The 15892-nt window shown below is 37.5% G+C and overlaps 1 protein-coding gene across 3 annotated transcripts in view; it reads right to left on the bottom strand.

Moving 5' to 3' along the window:
* Positions 1 to 15892, bottom strand: part of sema4ba (sema domain, immunoglobulin domain (Ig), transmembrane domain (TM) and short cytoplasmic domain, (semaphorin) 4Ba) — a 71901-nt gene that overhangs the window by 3780 nt on the left and 52229 nt on the right. For all 3 annotated transcript variants that reach the window (XM_087798251.1, XM_087798252.1, XM_087798250.1), the window contains 12 exons: positions 9675 to 9835; positions 9475 to 9537; positions 7805 to 7903; positions 7320 to 7431; positions 6447 to 6563; positions 6201 to 6358; positions 4013 to 4194; positions 3786 to 3936; positions 2296 to 2506; positions 2105 to 2220; positions 1844 to 2001; positions 857 to 945 (listed from right to left, as the gene is read on the bottom strand). In XM_087798251.1, coding sequence (XP_087654377.1) covers positions 857 to 945; positions 1844 to 2001; positions 2105 to 2220; positions 2296 to 2506; positions 3786 to 3936; positions 4013 to 4194; positions 6201 to 6358; positions 6447 to 6563; positions 7320 to 7431; positions 7805 to 7903; positions 9475 to 9537; positions 9675 to 9835 — 1617 coding nt within the window. The remainder of the gene's footprint in view (positions 1 to 856; positions 946 to 1843; positions 2002 to 2104; positions 2221 to 2295; positions 2507 to 3785; positions 3937 to 4012; positions 4195 to 6200; positions 6359 to 6446; positions 6564 to 7319; positions 7432 to 7804; positions 7904 to 9474; positions 9538 to 9674; positions 9836 to 15892) is intronic.

Genomic DNA, 15892 nt, shown 5'->3' with positions numbered 1-15892 from the left:
GATTTGGACATCTGTAACAGTCATTACGGTAATCACTTCTTCAGTAGAGACACTTGAACAAAGACCAGATTCACCTTCACATGTGTCGATTTATCAGTGTGATCAGAGAAACAACAACTGAACTGAAGAGAGCTTTAAAAAAAACATTCAAAAGACAAGTTGCTTCGATTGAGAAAATATATTTTCAATCAAAAAGTGCTTCAATGTGAAAAAACTCGTCATTTTCTATTAAAAAAAAATACTACAAAAAAGAAAAATCAATCAAAAATCAAAATTCGCTTCAATCAAAACTTTGAATAAAATAAAAGTTGCTTCAATTGAAAAACATTTTTGGAAAAAAAAGAAAGTTTCTTCAATTATGAATATAATCAAAAAAAGATTCCTTCACTTGAAAAATAATATACTTTTAATTTTAAAAAAAATGCTTAAATCTATAATATATATTTTTAATAATTAAAAAATAGAAGCTTTAATCAAGAACATATAGTTTTAATCCAAAAAGTTGCTTCAATAAAAAAAAAAAAACGAAATTTCAATTAAGAAAAATGTTTGTAAAGTTGAAAAATTTATTTTTTGGGGTCTTTTTCCCCCATTTAAGTTAAGTTAATTTTGATTAACTGCAGAAGCAAAACAATTTCCCCTCCAGAAGGATCAATAAGTATAATTTTAAGTTTTTTATCTATCTATATTTTGGGATTGAAATCTAATGTCTGTGCAGAAGTTATCGTTATCGTCATTAAGAACATATTTTATTTTAACCATGAATCACAGCTTAAAAACCTGCACATGTGGCCTCCCTGAACCCCATCATGCAGGTGGTCATAATGTTAACGCTCAAACAATATCGTCTACTCACTCGTAGCAGGAGGTTTGACGGAGCGCGGGCTGGTGAGGCTCTTGTTGCAGACGGACGTGTCGGCTTCGTCCACGTCCTGCAGCCACAGACTGAAACACATGCAAACAGTTTTGTTGTCGTGTCGCACGTTAAAGTAGTGATGGGCTGAAGAAGCTTCATGAAACAGTGTCATGTTGTTTAGAGGTCAGTAGGTGGCGCCATCAGTTTAAAAACAATGTGATGTTTCATTAGAACAGTTGTTCAAAACAAAGGAAAATAGTGCAGAGACCGCCATCTAGTGGACTCTGAAGATATTGACACTGTTTCATGAAGCTTCATGAAGCAGTGTCATGTTGTTTAGAGGTCAGTAGGTGGCGCCATCAGTTTAAAAATAACGTGATGTTTCATTAGAACGGTTGTTCAAAACAAAGGAAAATAGTGCAGAGACCGCCATCTAGTGGACTCTGAAGATATTGACACTGTTTCATGAAGCTTCATGAAGCAGTGTCATGTTGTTTAGAGGTCAGTAGGTGGCGCCATCAGTTTAAAAACAATGTGATGTTTCATTAGAACAGTTGTTCAAAACAAAGGAAAATAGTGCAGAGACCGCCATCTAGTGGACTCTGAACATAATGATACTGTTTCATGAAGCTTCATGAAGCAGTGTCATGTTGTTTAGAGGTCAGTAGGTGGCGCCATCAGTTTAAAAACAATGTGATGTTTCATTAGAACAGTTGTTCAAAACAAAGGAAAATAGTGCAGAGACCGCCATCTAGTGGACTCTGAAGATAATGACACTGTTTCATGAAGCTTCATGAAGCATGGTCATGTTGTCTAGAGGTCAGTAGGTGGCGCCATCAGTTTAAAAACAACGTGATGTTTCATTAGAACGGTTGTTCAAAACAAAGGAAAATAGTGCAGAGACCGCCATCTAGTGGACTCTGAAGATAATGACACTGTTTGATGAAGCTTCATCAGAACGTTAAAGTTTGTAGTTCCGGATCATACCTGTTGGCTGGAGATTGACTCGCCATCGCACACTGCCGTCCATTCCAAGCGCAGTAGGGATCTCTGGCGAGGACGCACTCGCCACAGCCCTGGTAGTTTGAGCAGTTGGCCACCGGGAGCTCCACCAGCTCGGACAGGGACGTGATGTAGAGCCGACCCTGTGGACGAGGAGCGGAGAATTAATGTTTTTTATTTACGTCAATAAGAGTATGAAAAAATAATGATCATGAATAAAATTCAATATTAAAGATATCTTCATACCTTCTCAGAGTCCAGTTGAATTCGCTGCACGGGCTGAGAGTCGCCGAAGACCACGATCTCCTCAATGATGTGCATCTTGTTTTGAACATTCAAGGCTTTGTGAATCCTCCCGTCGTCTAGGATTGAAAAAAAAAGAAGAAGAGTTGTGAGGCGGATCTCATTTGAATGGTAGGTGGACAACACTTCAGTACCTGTGCCGATGAAGAGGACGTCGTAGGTTTTGTCCAGGGTGCGGACCTGGTGGACAGCGATCTGCGTGTAGCGGACGTTGCGCTTCAGGAGGAGCGGCTGACTGCGCAGCACGCTGTCCATCAGGAAGTGGTCTTTGACGAAGTTCAGCACCTTGTCCGGCATGTGCAGCGAGGAGGAGATGCCCTGTTGTCTGGCTGCGTTTGTGATGCACTGTGAAGAGATGGAATCACCACTTTAGACTCATAGAAAGAGACAACAGTTTGTGTCGCCGTTTGGCAAGAAGTGAATCCATCAATGTACCTCAATTTACATTTAAATGTGTGTATATTCATTAGCTGCTTCACCAAGATGGAAGAAGGTTGTAGTAGTATAGAAGTATTCCAGCTCTCGTGATATTTACGTAGTGTTTCCTGTCTGTGTTGCACGTTAGTCTTTAACCTTCTGCTACAAACAAGCTTAAGCTTGTGTACTTTTCAAAATAACTCCTGTTATCGAAGCTTAAATACCAGATTACAGACGAGCACCACAGAGGTATTTGGATGTTTTTAAGCGTCTTTTTGGATGAAGACGAAGAGAATTGAGCTCCAGTCCTGCGTTAAAATGCCTATCTTGCCTATAACTCTAAAAGGGAACTGATTACTCTTGAAAATAAACCCAAACATTAGTCGACATGAGGGTGAGTAGAAAATGAGTGAAATTAGAATTTAAGGTGATCCATCATTTTAGGTTTTTTTTCCCGACTTAGCTCTTAACTCACACTTATATAGATAGCATTGTTGTGTCATGTTTTTTTCAAGGGTTAGATCTTTTTCCTTTGGTGAATTTTAAGTATTATATTTTCAATTTTATTATTGTTGGAATATACAGCCAGTAATCTGCTACAAATATATTCAATTGTAGATTATGCGTTACAGGTCGAAAACTAGTGCCTTTTGTGTCTATTCAGCTCGCGTTTGAAAATGTTTTTAACATAATTAGAAAGGAAATCAATATAAATTCAATTTATTTTCTTTTTAACACTAGTCAAATTATTTAAAACTAAATTAAAATCATGTTTTATTCCCAGCATTTTTTTTTTCCTTCCATCCTATTTCCCAACTAGGAAGGATCCACACAATTTGATTCTAATTAATTCGATTACTTTCAACATTTTAACCAGATGTGTTATTACCTCTGATGTGTGCAAAAAAATGAGGATAATCAACGATGGAAACATTTTGAATGTTTTGTGCGTGTGCATCCTGTCAGTGACGAGGTAGCAAAGATGACATTTAATTTATCTATTAAATGTGTCACTTGGATCACAGCAAAAAGAAAAACATCTATTTGGATTTGCGCCTGAGGTGGTAAATAGTGTACATGTATCCGACATGCTTCTAGAACAGGTCTTGAAACGCATCCTTAAAATATGATATTACATTTTAACTTTGTGGCGATTTAAAATGATGTAGTTCTAATTTTTGTCCAACAGGGGGCGACATCAACTCACCGCTCCGGGTCTTGGATCTGGCACAGGATGGTTGTAGGTGTACCACTGCTGAGTTTCTCTGTTGACCTCCCGGTATCTGCCGTCGAACGCTCGGTCCACCTGCTCCATTGTGAAGGAGCAGACGGCGGAAGCTCCGGACGCACCTTTGTACCTGCCGAGACCATTTTTAAAAAAAAAATTTTTAGCATCGAACCACATCCAATCGATCGATGTGTCGCCTTGCTCACCACTGAGAGGTGAAGACCCCGTAAAACACGGTGTTCTTCCAGTCCTCCGGGCTGGGCGTCAGGACAAACATGTCTTGGATGATGTTGAAGGGGAAGCCGTCGTCGGGTAAGGAGCACAGCAGCTGCGCCTTCAGGAAGGTCGTCCATTTCTTCTGCAGGACTCGCTCGCCTCCGAGGTCTCCCTGAGAAAAAAAAAAAATGGAAGCCACATTTTTGAGAGAGATCTCTAGTCATGATGACAACTTACATTACGCTCTTATGAGCCACAAACAATCCCCCTGAGGCGGCAGACTTCTAAGGTCACGGAGACAATGAGAGTGTATCCGGTGCTTGAAGGAGGCGCTTTCCAATCAAGAAATTTAAAAAAAGAGGTAATTCACCCCAATTCTTTAACGTGCTGACTTGATGACCTTTGCTACAACTGTCAAGGTCACATGTGGCCTTCGGCGAGAGCAGATCGACGCAGCAGTCTAACCCCGTACGAATGTAAACACTCCTCGAAATCATCTCGATCCAATATTCCAGGATGACAGTGATCAGGAAAAAAGGTGAGTATTTTGATTTTAAGAGAAAATATTCAGACAAAACATTCACCAAAAAAAAACTGATGAGCTAATAAAAGTAGAACACACTGAATACATTCACGCCACAAGATATGTGATGACGAGTTGCAGCTTTTGACACGAGAGCTTTACGAGTAATTAAAGGAAATATCAAGTTAACCCTCAGATGTGACACAAATTGAATGAACATATAATGAAGCAGCTTTTTCTCCTCGGAATTTTTTCGGGGCTTACACGACGACGGCCTAAGCCGTCTGTGATTAATTGCAACAAATTAATCCTCATTAAGTGCTTTTTTTTCCCCCCCTTCCTGGAAAAGCTGCTCAAAAGCCGACGACATGACAGGAAGTCATAACTTTTTTTAAAGAGGAGAGAACGAGACTGTTGTTGCGTTGACTGACGGGGTAGAAGGTCTGACTGGGAGAAAAAACTGTCAGAGCTCAACAACAAATCAAAAGGAAATTAACCTCTCAACCCCTGGTGTTTGAGACGTGATACTGCGGTTTGTCTCAGCTGTCAACAGCTGGACTTTATCAGATGACGTAGGTGGTCTTTATCGGTCTCTGTGAGACGACTACAAAGATCGAGGTGATGTTGTACAATACAGGAATGAAACAAACACGTTAAGCTTGTTTTTTCTTACTTATCTCACACTTTCTATGAGTAGAAAATTAAAGTTGCATAAAAAATGAGAATATGAGTTAAAAGACCAATGGTCTGGGACAAATAGTCTGTAGGAAGAGGAAAAAGCAGTGACATTCTAAATCAACATATACAGTATAATACTAAGAGAAAGTGCCACAGGTTTAATTATTATCAAGAAAATAGATATTTAAAAAAAAAAGTTAAAAGTAAAAGTATTTCATATGAGAATAAAATGAGTTTTTATATTTATTAATAGGATAATTAAGATGAGTCATCTGCACTTAAAGAAGTAAAATATATATATATGTTATAAATCCTTTTAAAATGTAAAATATATCAGTTATTTAATACATCCAGAAAGACACAAGAAAAAACTAAACTTTTAGGAATTATTCAAGCATATAATTGAAAAAAATACAAATATTTTTATAAAAATTATTTTAGTATTAAATGGAAGCAATATTTAGCAAAATGGATTTGTAATATAGAAGATAAAGAATAAAGTATTAAAGTATATTAAAGTATAAAAGCAGATTTCATATTATCATTTCTTGAAAGCACATGTAAAAACAATAATCAAAAAAACATTTTAAATATTATAAACCAATAGTTACACAACGTCAAATATCAGAAATGAATTCAGAACAAACTTCAAATCATGAGAAAAAATAAAAGGAATTTAATTTACATTTATCAGAAGAGTATCTGGAGGAAAATTAAATAGTTGAAAACAAAATATAAACTATCAAATTAATTACTTATAAAAAATAAAAAAGCTAAAATAAAATATATGTTTATATATTAAAAAATAACATAATATTGTTTGATGTAAAAATAAATTTAAAAAATCGATAATAAGACACAATATCTGAAAGACAAAAACAAGCACACAAAGGTTCCTGGGATAAGATCTCATGATGGTGTCTGGAGGTTAAGATCTGTGGGTCAAAGGTCTCTTCAGGTGGACTAGCGTGACTCACCTTGCACACGCGAGCGATGCGCGACACAATGGTGTTGTCAAAGAAATCAAACTCCTTCCCCGCTTCGCTGAAGAAGAAGTAAATCTTATCGTCGTCGCCCACCGGGTTGCCCCTGGGAAGACTGGCCTGGATGTAGGCGGAGCCCACGAAGGCCGGGTCTGAAGAGAGAAGACGACACTGTAACCGCGATGCGACAAAAGATGCCGAACGACGGATCTGATTGGTTGGATCAGGGGGAGGACGTACCTTGGAGCCAGTTGAGGGAGTTTTCCGTTTTAAGAGACGTTCCTTGACTGAGACTCTTGTAGATGATGGGTTCGTTTCCTTGAAAGTTACTGACGGTGCCTGCATAAAGTTCTCCGTCTATAAAAGAAAATGAGAGAATTTCTGTTGAATCTCTTGGATGTGTTTGTATATAGATGACAAAAATAAAAGAAAGATGAAACAGATTTGAGGATTTGGAGTAGTGTACTACATCTGTCCAGCCCAAAGTATTGTCCTAAAATACTACATAAATGTCAAGAATGCTGTGCTTAAGGACGGTCCCTTGAATGTATTTATGGTACAAGAATAAAACTATAATTTGCAGCTCAAAACTGTGTTATTTACATTTTTTCTTATTATTTTCATGCCCGTCGTTTTAAAGAAAATTGAAAGTAAATTATTTTATAAAATTTCAAGCAAGACATATTTTCAATTGTAAAGATATTGCAATTTATTTAAATTAATTTTCAGTAAATAGATGCATTTATATAATATTAAAATCTTAGTTTATCTTTTGTGACTTATAATAAAGATAAATCATAATATTTATTGAAGCTCAACATGTAAATCCACATGCCTATAGTAAGTATGTAAGTAAGTAAGAAACTAAGTAAGTAATTTATATTTGTATTGAGCTTTTCCAGACCAGGGTCACAAAGCGCTAAACCATCAAAACAACACTCAAACAATAGCTCTAAAAGTAAGAACCAGAATTTTAAAGTTGATCCTGAAAGAAACTGGCAGCCAGTGAAGAGATTTAAGGATCGGAGAAATGTGAGTTCTTCTACTAGAGCAGGTCAGAATTCTCGCAGTAGGGGTTGGTATGTTCACCGCCGCTCTACGCTCGAGACGTACCCGCCATGATGGCAGTGGATTTATACTCCGGGTTGAACGGACAACGGCTTCTTCCGTCCTCGGCAACGATCTCGCCGGTTTCGCTCCGGACCAGAGAGAAATCCGACGTGTCCTGCGGAGAGAAGACATATCTCAACAAAAGTGCCGCGTCGGCGACTCCGAGTCGGAGACGTTGTGGACGGATGTGAAAAGAGGAAGTGGAGCCAACAGGTCAATAATTGAGTGATACCTCAAACAGCTTAATTGGATTATGTGCATTAAATATCTGGATCCATTTCCTCTTGCCACAGGAGATCAAGATAATATCGTGCATCATGATGACAAGTGAGTGGAGGACAGAATACATTAGAGCCCCAGTATTCCAGCAGGCAAATGACTTTATTTATATCACCCTTTTTGAAAAGAGACGCCAGGTGCTTCACTGCGGTCATTGAGAACCGACACGTGACTCGCACACAGCGAAGCTAATGCTTCCAAAGACTTACTATGTAAGCACAGATGGGGCTGAAAGCGTAGGTTCCACACACGTAGAGGTGAGTGCTGTTCATGCGTAGTAGAATCTTGATGTAGTTGAAGCAGTCCGTCTGGAAACAAAGACAGAAAGTTAAAAAAAATACATCTTATTCAAAGTTAATTCAACTGCACATTCTTGTGTTACCTTTAGTATCATTTTTATATTTTACTTTAAGCACCATGATGCTTAAACTGTCCTGATAACCATTATTAGGACAGTGATTATATTGAACATATCATCATTTATATGCGTAATCTTGAACTCCAAACTGTATAAACATGTATAAAGTATTGGATTTAAGCATATCAGGTGAGGTTTATTTGTGTAACTATGGAGATTGGTAAAAAAAAAATGTAACTGACTCTGGAAAGTCCAAAAAGGATTTCAGAGGGATGCACTCTTGAAATACAGATATTGGGGCTAATCAAAGTCAGTAAGTAAATAAGTAAGTCATATTTGTAGAGCACTTTTCTAGGGTGTAAGGCTGGATCAGATCACTTATGTTAGGTCTGACCATGAATAGATCTGAAAGTAAGAACTAGAATTTTAAAGTAGATTCTGAAAGAAACTGGCAGCCAGTGAAGAGTTTTAAGGATCGGAGAAATGTGAGTTCTTCTACTGGAGCAGGTCAGAATTCACACTGAGTTCCGTATCAACTGAAGGCGAGACATCTCTTTCTTGTTTAGACACGAAAACAAACTGAGAACAATGAAAAAAAAACAGGTTGGGATGATTAAGCAAATGAACTGCCAAAGATTTGAGAAGATTAATCTATTACATCGTAATTAATACGTTTAAATTATTCAGTTTTTGGCGCATGTGATCCATTTATTCCATTTGTTCCAATGTTTCTCTCCATGAATCCTTATGTGTGGGTCAATAATTCAAGTAAATCAGTAAGTCACGGTTTCCAGCCGATCGCCTTTAGTAGGAACCGTCATGATTGACATAAATATATTGTCATTCAGGTATATTAATACGTTTAAATTATTCAGTTTTTGGCGCATGTGATCCATTTATTCCATTTGTTCCAATGTTTCTCTCCATGAATCCTTATGTGTGGGTCAATAATTCAAGTAAATCAGTAAGTCACGGTTTCCAGCCGATCGCCTTTAGTAGGAACCGTCATGATTGACATAAATATATTGTCATTCAGGTATAAAAACGTAGCCAATTATTTCTATAGTTACTGAATTGTTGGCATTTTAAATTAAGTTATGTTCATTTTTCTAAAATGACTTTCCTTTTTCAAGTCTAAAATTATTAAAACCTATTAATTCCTTTTGATAAAACACACACCAGAGAAAATATTATAGTATCTTTACTAGTCCTTTTGCAATTTATATAGATATATATTTATTTTTTTTACTTTCTGGGCAGAGACTCCTGAGAAGGTACGACTTTGACCTTGTGACCTCTACAACAAGGCAAAGTAGGTCGGAGACTCTGCGTCACATTCTAGCCAGGGAATGTCTCATTTACCCTCAACTACTGCTGAAAATGACTGGATTTAATAAAGATTCAGTTTAACCGAGTGCAGTCGAAGAAGCTCTCACAGACCACATAATATGATTTGGACCGGCCCCGGTTCGGCCCCTGGACCCTTTTATTACGTGATTTACAGGGACTCCTGTTACTCACCTGTGGGTCTTTCCCTTTAAAGCTGCACTCTTCTCGCTTCCCGTCGGGAGTTTCCCATGTGATCTGCGAGAAAAGAATCACAGATTGTTCAGCGTGTGCGTGTCTGTGCAGCGTTACAGTATTTTTATATTCCCCCCGGACCCCCCTGGGATCACCCTGCAACAATATTTGGAGCAGTTTCTGGGTTCACGGTGGCTTACATTCCTCTGTAGCTTGGCTGCGCTGATATCGGAGAGGTCGAGAGCGAAGAGAATCTCCCGAGCGCCGACGTAGAGCGTGTTGTCCTCTTTGCTGAGGAGCACGGAGGTGAAGTTGACCGCTCCGCTGGCGGCGAAGCTTTTGCTCGTCCTCTCCTTCGCATCTGGGAGGAAGTGGAGAATAAAAAAAGGTTTCAATTATTGTGAAAAGAAACAATATTTTTCTTTAACTTAGAAAAAGACCTTTCGTCCAAAGTGTGAAGAAAGTAGAGGAGCAGTATTTGAAGAACAAAAACAAACATTTAAAGTAGACAAAGTTTATGTTTTTTTCTCTCGTTGTTGAAGATTTGCTGCAAATTAATTTCAATAAATGACATGTTTTATGAGGAAAATGTGTCTTTTGGCTTGAACTTTTTAAGTAAAACCCTTTTTTATGAATTGTTGAAACTTAAATGTTATATATTAGTATTTTTAATTGGCAAAATGGGGTCAGCAGGGTCATATATCTTAAAAGTAGATTGAAATAGAAATAGATTTAATATAATAATAAAGTAATAAAGTTTTAAAAACACATTTGATTTTTTTTTAGATCTATTTTCCTGCTTGTTATTTGACTAATAAATAGATTTTCATCTCTTTTCTAATGGTCCTTTAGACAGTTTTTTATGATCTAAAAGTAATAATCAAGAGACAAATAAACATATATTAAGTCTTTATTCAATATTAATCTCAACAAAATGTTACTTTGTGACGGTAAAGTATCTTGAGTTAGACATTAAGGGAGATGTGCTCATGTGAGTTTCTTTCAGGCTGTCATTTACTAACCGGTTGTGTAAACTATAATGAACAACCATGATTCACTGCGGACACGTCGTATTATTTAAAGGGCATCACTTCCGTCACACACGAAAACCAGCCTCGCACACAGACCATAAGAGTTAATGTTCGACGGATTCTAAAGCCGCCGTGAGGTAGATGCCCCGCAGTGCATGCGACCTAACATTAGCTAACCTTGACGGGAAGGAGGTTGAGAGACTTCCTTAGCCCTGGGAAAACAACTCCTTAATAGGAGCCCATCGCCATGACAACAGAGAGCCTTTCGATGCAGTTAAATCTGTCGTTAAAAACCACAAGAGACTCGGCTCCGAGTACAGTACACGGGATCCTTCGAGGCCCTCGTCTCCCTATCATTACAGGATAAACAGGGTTACTCTTGCTCTCTCTGCTTCATCATCAGCAAAAGCCTCCAGCCAGTTTCATCGCCGAGCCACAGTGGAAGACAAAAGGGCCCGAATCCAAATGAGCTGGAGGCACTTTTCATCGAGGAGGGAAGATTATTCTTCCTTCGACGCATCATCGCCGCCATAATCTGTAAGCACAGCTCGCAGGGATGCAACAGGGCCCTTAATGGAGAGCCATTATGGAGATCCAGGAGGATAACAAACAACCAAAACTCTCTATTAAGAATCATTTAAAACAGATTGCAAACCACATGATGTCAGCTGCTTCACCTGATCTCATGAAGCAACAACTGAGAGTTGCGTCAGGATTTGAAATGAGCACAGTGTGGCCCTCCTACTCTGTTTATCTAACACTCACACGGTCAAAGTTTAACTTGGGTTTTATACATAAATGAACACCATTTATTTAAATCCAATTCAATTTCAATATGTATGATAACTTGTCATTCCTTTCTATAGGTTCGATTTTATTTGAACAATAAATAAAAAAATCATAAGAAAATTATTTGAAAACAGATAAAATTGTTTCAGTATTTTTCATGACTACAGTTGAAAATGTTTGTGTTCTAGCCATTACCCAATTGTACATGCATGATAGAGCAAAAATGGGTTTGGTTTGAAGTGTACCATTTTATTTTTTTTTTTTACATTTTATGTAAACTAACACATCTACCAAAACTTATGTAAAGAATGAGATTCAAAACAAATTAATAAATAAATAGTAGAAATTTCTGATATACCAACCAACATTTTAATTTATTAATAATCGAATTATAGTTAAGTCAAAACAAAATGTAATTTGAAATATATTTTCTCAGTTTATTAGTCTGTCGAATCATGAAAATGTTGATACATTTTATTATTTTTTTGTATTATTGAATTCAATTGAATTCCTTTTTCAATTATTTGTTTTCTCAAAAATTGTCTTTTTAACCAACCCTGATTGATTTACAATCAATTGATTTACAATCAATCAGTCCTAAAATGACACATTTTAATATAATTTATTCTGTAAATCTTTTCTCCTTGCATTTCTTTATTTCCCTAATCATCTGATGAATCTAGACGACCATTTATTTAAGTACATAATGTGGCTCCTCTGAAAGTATAAATGTCCACAACTGAGCTTGATAGACACGTCACCACTTCCATCATTTCCTCTAAATATGACCGATCACATAACCCTAACTGACCCCCACTCGGGATTTTCCCCCCCGACAACTTGTTTGCGTTTCTCCAGCCACAACCTCCTAGTTCTTCAACATGTCTGTTTTCCGTCTCCCTGAAGTTCAGCAACATGTTTCTGTGGCTTCATTGTCACAAATAAAACCCTCCAGGAGTTAAAGTCAGACAACAATGACGGTAGTATTGTCCAGGAGGGAGGAGAGGGAAGGCACAGGAGGACTGGAGGTCACAGTGAGTTCACGGAGGTCTTCGCTACCAGCTTGGAAAAACCTCAGGGATCGACCTCTGCAGGTTGTTTTGCGGTTGAGACACGACTGCTGGTGCAGACCGGTTAGATCAGACCCTTTATAGACTGTATTTACGCGGCCCTCGTAATGTCAAAGTATGATCATTTATAAATGGTTCTAATGCATTAACAAAGGTATTTTGTATTTATTATTCATTTACATTTTCACACTTATATACTTTTGTATGTGTAGTTTTTTCCGAGTATATATTAATCCCTCAAAACATTTTTTTTTAAGTTAGTTGAAGAAATGTTTTGAAAAAAAAGCATATATACAAGAATACAATTGCAGCTTATTTAGCTTAATAAATGTCATGGCCTAATAACGAATGTCGCTTTTTTGAGGAATTTTCTTGTTTTTCTTTTTGCTTGAAGGCCCCTAACAACATTCACAGAATTTAATGTGGCCCTTGAAGAACTTTAATTGCCCACCCCTGAGTTAGATAAACAAATAAAAAATAAATCATAATTTAAGAGGTGATTATATCATATATTTAACTATTGTAATACATTTAAATATTAAGTTAGACATCTACAACATACATGTACTTCAATAAATATGTATTTTTGATCTTTTATTTTGTTGTTTTCTGCCTTATTTGCTATAACGTTGCACTCAAAGATGAAATAAACAACATTTGGAAAAGTCTCCGAGCCATGAGAAGGACGGAACCGATCTTGTTCCCAACAAATAAACTCCTTGAAGTGGTCACAGGTCAAGAAGACGATCCGTGTCCGACCACAAACGGAGCCTCAATAAATCACTGATGTGAGAAAAGAGCTTTTGTAAGCCCCTGAGCACATGAGTGACCCTTCACAAACGCCGCACGCATGGGCTTCACCTCGGGCAGCTGCGAGCCATGCGAGATCATTGCCACTATTATGTAATTAGGGGTAATTTTATTTTGCAAATGACTCTATTAAATGGTTAAAAAATGGTCCTTTATTGGCTCGCTAATCTATTTGAAGAAGGGGGATTTAATTATGCTGGGCTAAAAGGAATCCCTCAATAGACTTGAAGCCAATTTTCGAATGGGTCCGTGTCCAAAGAGTACAATAATTAAAAGCTTCTCAAATCCCCCGAAGGACTTGTAGAGTAATTTGTCATTTTTTTGAGACAGAAATCTAGTTTGTTAAGCTCTACAAAAGCTTTCATTGGCGGTGGATCTGACAGAGTCGGATTTTGTTTGTTTGTGTCTTTTTTAACAGCGAAAACTTTTGTCTTAACATGCGTTCATGAGCCGTTTTTCTTCCACTACATCAGGTGGCACCAGTTTATAATCCTTATTTATTCATAACGTTGGCAGATCACGAGGAGCTTCATTAAGAGGATTCTGGTTTTGCCTGTATAAGAATAAACAGTAAATCAAGTAATAAAAAGTAGTTGGTCTTGTACGAATATAAGAATAATATTATCTTTAACTAAAATTAAAGGACAAAAAATATAATTAAAACAAATTACAGTACAAAGATATATTCCACAGATATCTTTTTTAACTTGCTAATTCAGTCATGAAGCTATAATTCGGGTCATAGAACATTCGTATTTATATGGAACATGACTGTAAATCTGGCATTATTACAGTAGAGTACAGACAATTATAAAAGACTGTATTAATACGTAATGTCTTTTTTGGTTAAACATGAACCTTATCATGTGTTCCTCGCCATGTTCAGGGACTAGTTGGGGAAAATATTTGCTATATTTAAAAGGTAGCGATCTATAAATACATAAATAAATACTTAAAAAAACATCACTGAAAGCTGCAAGTTTGATTCTTTGCTTCTGATTTTCCAATGGGCTGTCAAGCCAAAATAGGTAAAGAAAAAAAGAAAAAAAGAAAAAATGAAAATCTAAAAATACTGTTAATATCCCACATTAAAACAAAACCCATATATGGTTATATACGACTTAAATTAATAATAGTTTGAATTAATTTCATACAGACATTTTCAAAAAAGTAACTGTTAGATAAAACTTTCTAAAGATAAGATGAGATAAGATGTTCATTAACATTTCTAGGCATTCTGGATCAGTTTTTAGTTTCTCATTGGGACACCGAAATACAGGTAAAGAGCAGCATGTGCCCCCCAAGATGCACTATACCCAGATAGTGTACCAAAAACTGGCCACTGTTATAATATAAATGTCAAGTTGATTAAATCCTTTCCTCCTTTATTAGAGCTTCAATGCACCGTGACAGGGGCCACAGGCCTCATGTACTTCATCAAGGTCCGAGTCAAGTTGTCTTGTTTCGAAAAACCTCCGTGAGCGACAAAGAGAAGCGACACAAGCGGTCGTCAACGAGAAACTTGAATCGCGCCGAAGAAGAGGAAAAAAAATGCTCAGTTAGCGAGTAACAAGCAGGATCGAAATCTTGATTCATTCTCCGGACCGGACACAATTCAATTGCTCTGAAAAGAACCACACAACAGAGATCTAACTCCAGCGACATGGAGCCAATGGAACCGGTCCCACCGTGTCGGTGTCAGGGGAAGAACTAACGTGGCTTTGTTATCGAGATGAAACACACCAGAGCTCAAACTGAGTTATTCCAAATATCGCAAGGTTTTTTATCCAGACCCGCTGCTGCCGGGTGGGTAACAGCGTGTGGGTCACAGACTAAAAGCATCTGGAAGGCATTACGCCAACAGACCCCAGGGTCAATTAAGCAGGAAATTCATTAGGCGAGCCTGTTAACTTGTGCGGCTGCATCTTGTTAGCGGCAGAACTGTTTCCACGGCACCACGGTGGCACAAGCGAGAGCCAAACCAGAGATTGTAATTACTCTAGAAAAAAAACTGCCGCAGATTAAACACGCTCATCATCTTATATTCACGCCGCAGGGATGCAACGCGCCATGGTGCTGCAGTTTACCCTAAAAAGAGATTAAATATGCTCATTAAAATTAAACAAACATAGTGAGGAGTTTATTTGCTGTGAAGATATCACAGGGTGTCTGCAAGAGAGTGACCCCAGCTGAGGAATAATGTTGACACGCAGACGGACAAATGCACTCCATAGCTCCAAGATATAAGGGGAAACTTTGGACAAAATGTATTCTTTGAACTTAAGTTGCTATGAAATTATGACTTGTTGGGATTTTTTTTTTACGTTTTCTCCAAAACTGTTCAAAACTTCTTTCATTAAAATGCAACGTAAGGTCGTCAATCAAAGGTAGTTTGGTGGTTAAGACCCATTACTGAAATAGAAGTAGTTCAAATTCCAGTTAGGGAACACAATTCTTGTTAATGGAAGTTGTTCGATCGAATTGATCTTGTGTATCAACTTATCTTAGGTTGTGTGAAATGAGCTCCGTGGCAGAGGTATGCACTCTCTGAGTGCTTTTCTGGTAATATCTGTACTTTACAGAAATAGGATCTATTATTTATTCTCGCATGTTTTTCCATAAGCAACGAAATTCCAATTTGTCTGCTGTTTAGCTTGTGATTCACCTCAATTTGTTGTCATCCTCGTCTAGGAACTCTTCGATCCTCAACAATGGGAA

Source organism: Callionymus lyra, chromosome 8, assembly GCF_982586985.1.
Source record: "Callionymus lyra chromosome 8, fCalLyr1.hap1.1, whole genome shotgun sequence".
Lineage (NCBI taxonomy): Eukaryota > Metazoa > Chordata > Actinopteri > Syngnathiformes > Callionymidae > Callionymus > Callionymus lyra.
This window is presented reverse-complemented; position numbering and strand designations above follow the sequence as displayed.